The sequence below is a fragment of the Onychostruthus taczanowskii genome, unplaced genomic scaffold (genome assembly GCF_017590055.1).
Source record: "Onychostruthus taczanowskii isolate IOZ18803 unplaced genomic scaffold, ASM1759005v1 scaffold7718, whole genome shotgun sequence".
In the NCBI taxonomy this organism is placed as follows: Eukaryota; Metazoa; Chordata; class Aves; order Passeriformes; family Passeridae; genus Onychostruthus; species Onychostruthus taczanowskii.
Window position 1 is genome coordinate 1 of NW_024505581.1, and position 338 is coordinate 338.

The 338-nt window shown below is 77.2% G+C and overlaps 1 protein-coding gene across 1 annotated transcript; it reads left to right on the plus strand.

Moving 5' to 3' along the window:
- Nucleotides 1–9: 9 nt before the first annotated feature.
- Nucleotides 10–332, plus strand: LOC121346026 (ceramide synthase-like; the record flags this gene model as incomplete). The annotated part of the gene is made up of 1 exon (XM_041423431.1): nucleotides 10–332. A coding segment is annotated over one exon (309 nt), but the record flags the coding sequence as incomplete, so codon positions are not given.
- Nucleotides 333–338: the final 6 nt, after the last annotated feature.

Consider the following 338-nt stretch of genomic DNA (forward strand, 5'->3'; position numbering starts at 1 on the left):
CCCCGACCCCACCACCCCGACCCCTCCGTTCTCCTGCCCCCGCAGTTCCGCCGGCAGCACACGGCCCTGCACAAGCTCAACGGGGTGGCGCTGCTGGTGACGTTCCTGCTGTGCCGCGTGCTGCTCTTCCCGTACCTGTACTGGGCCTACGGGCGGCACCGCGGGCTGCCGCTGCTGCGCGTGCCGGCCGCGCTGCCCCCGGCCTACAACGCCGCCGCCGCCGCCATGGCCGCGCCCCAGCTCTACTGGTTCGGCCTCATCTGCCGCGGCGCCTGGCGCCTCTTCCGGCCCGCCGGGACGCCGCCGCGGCCGCCCTGAGGGGACGGCGCCGCGGGGAG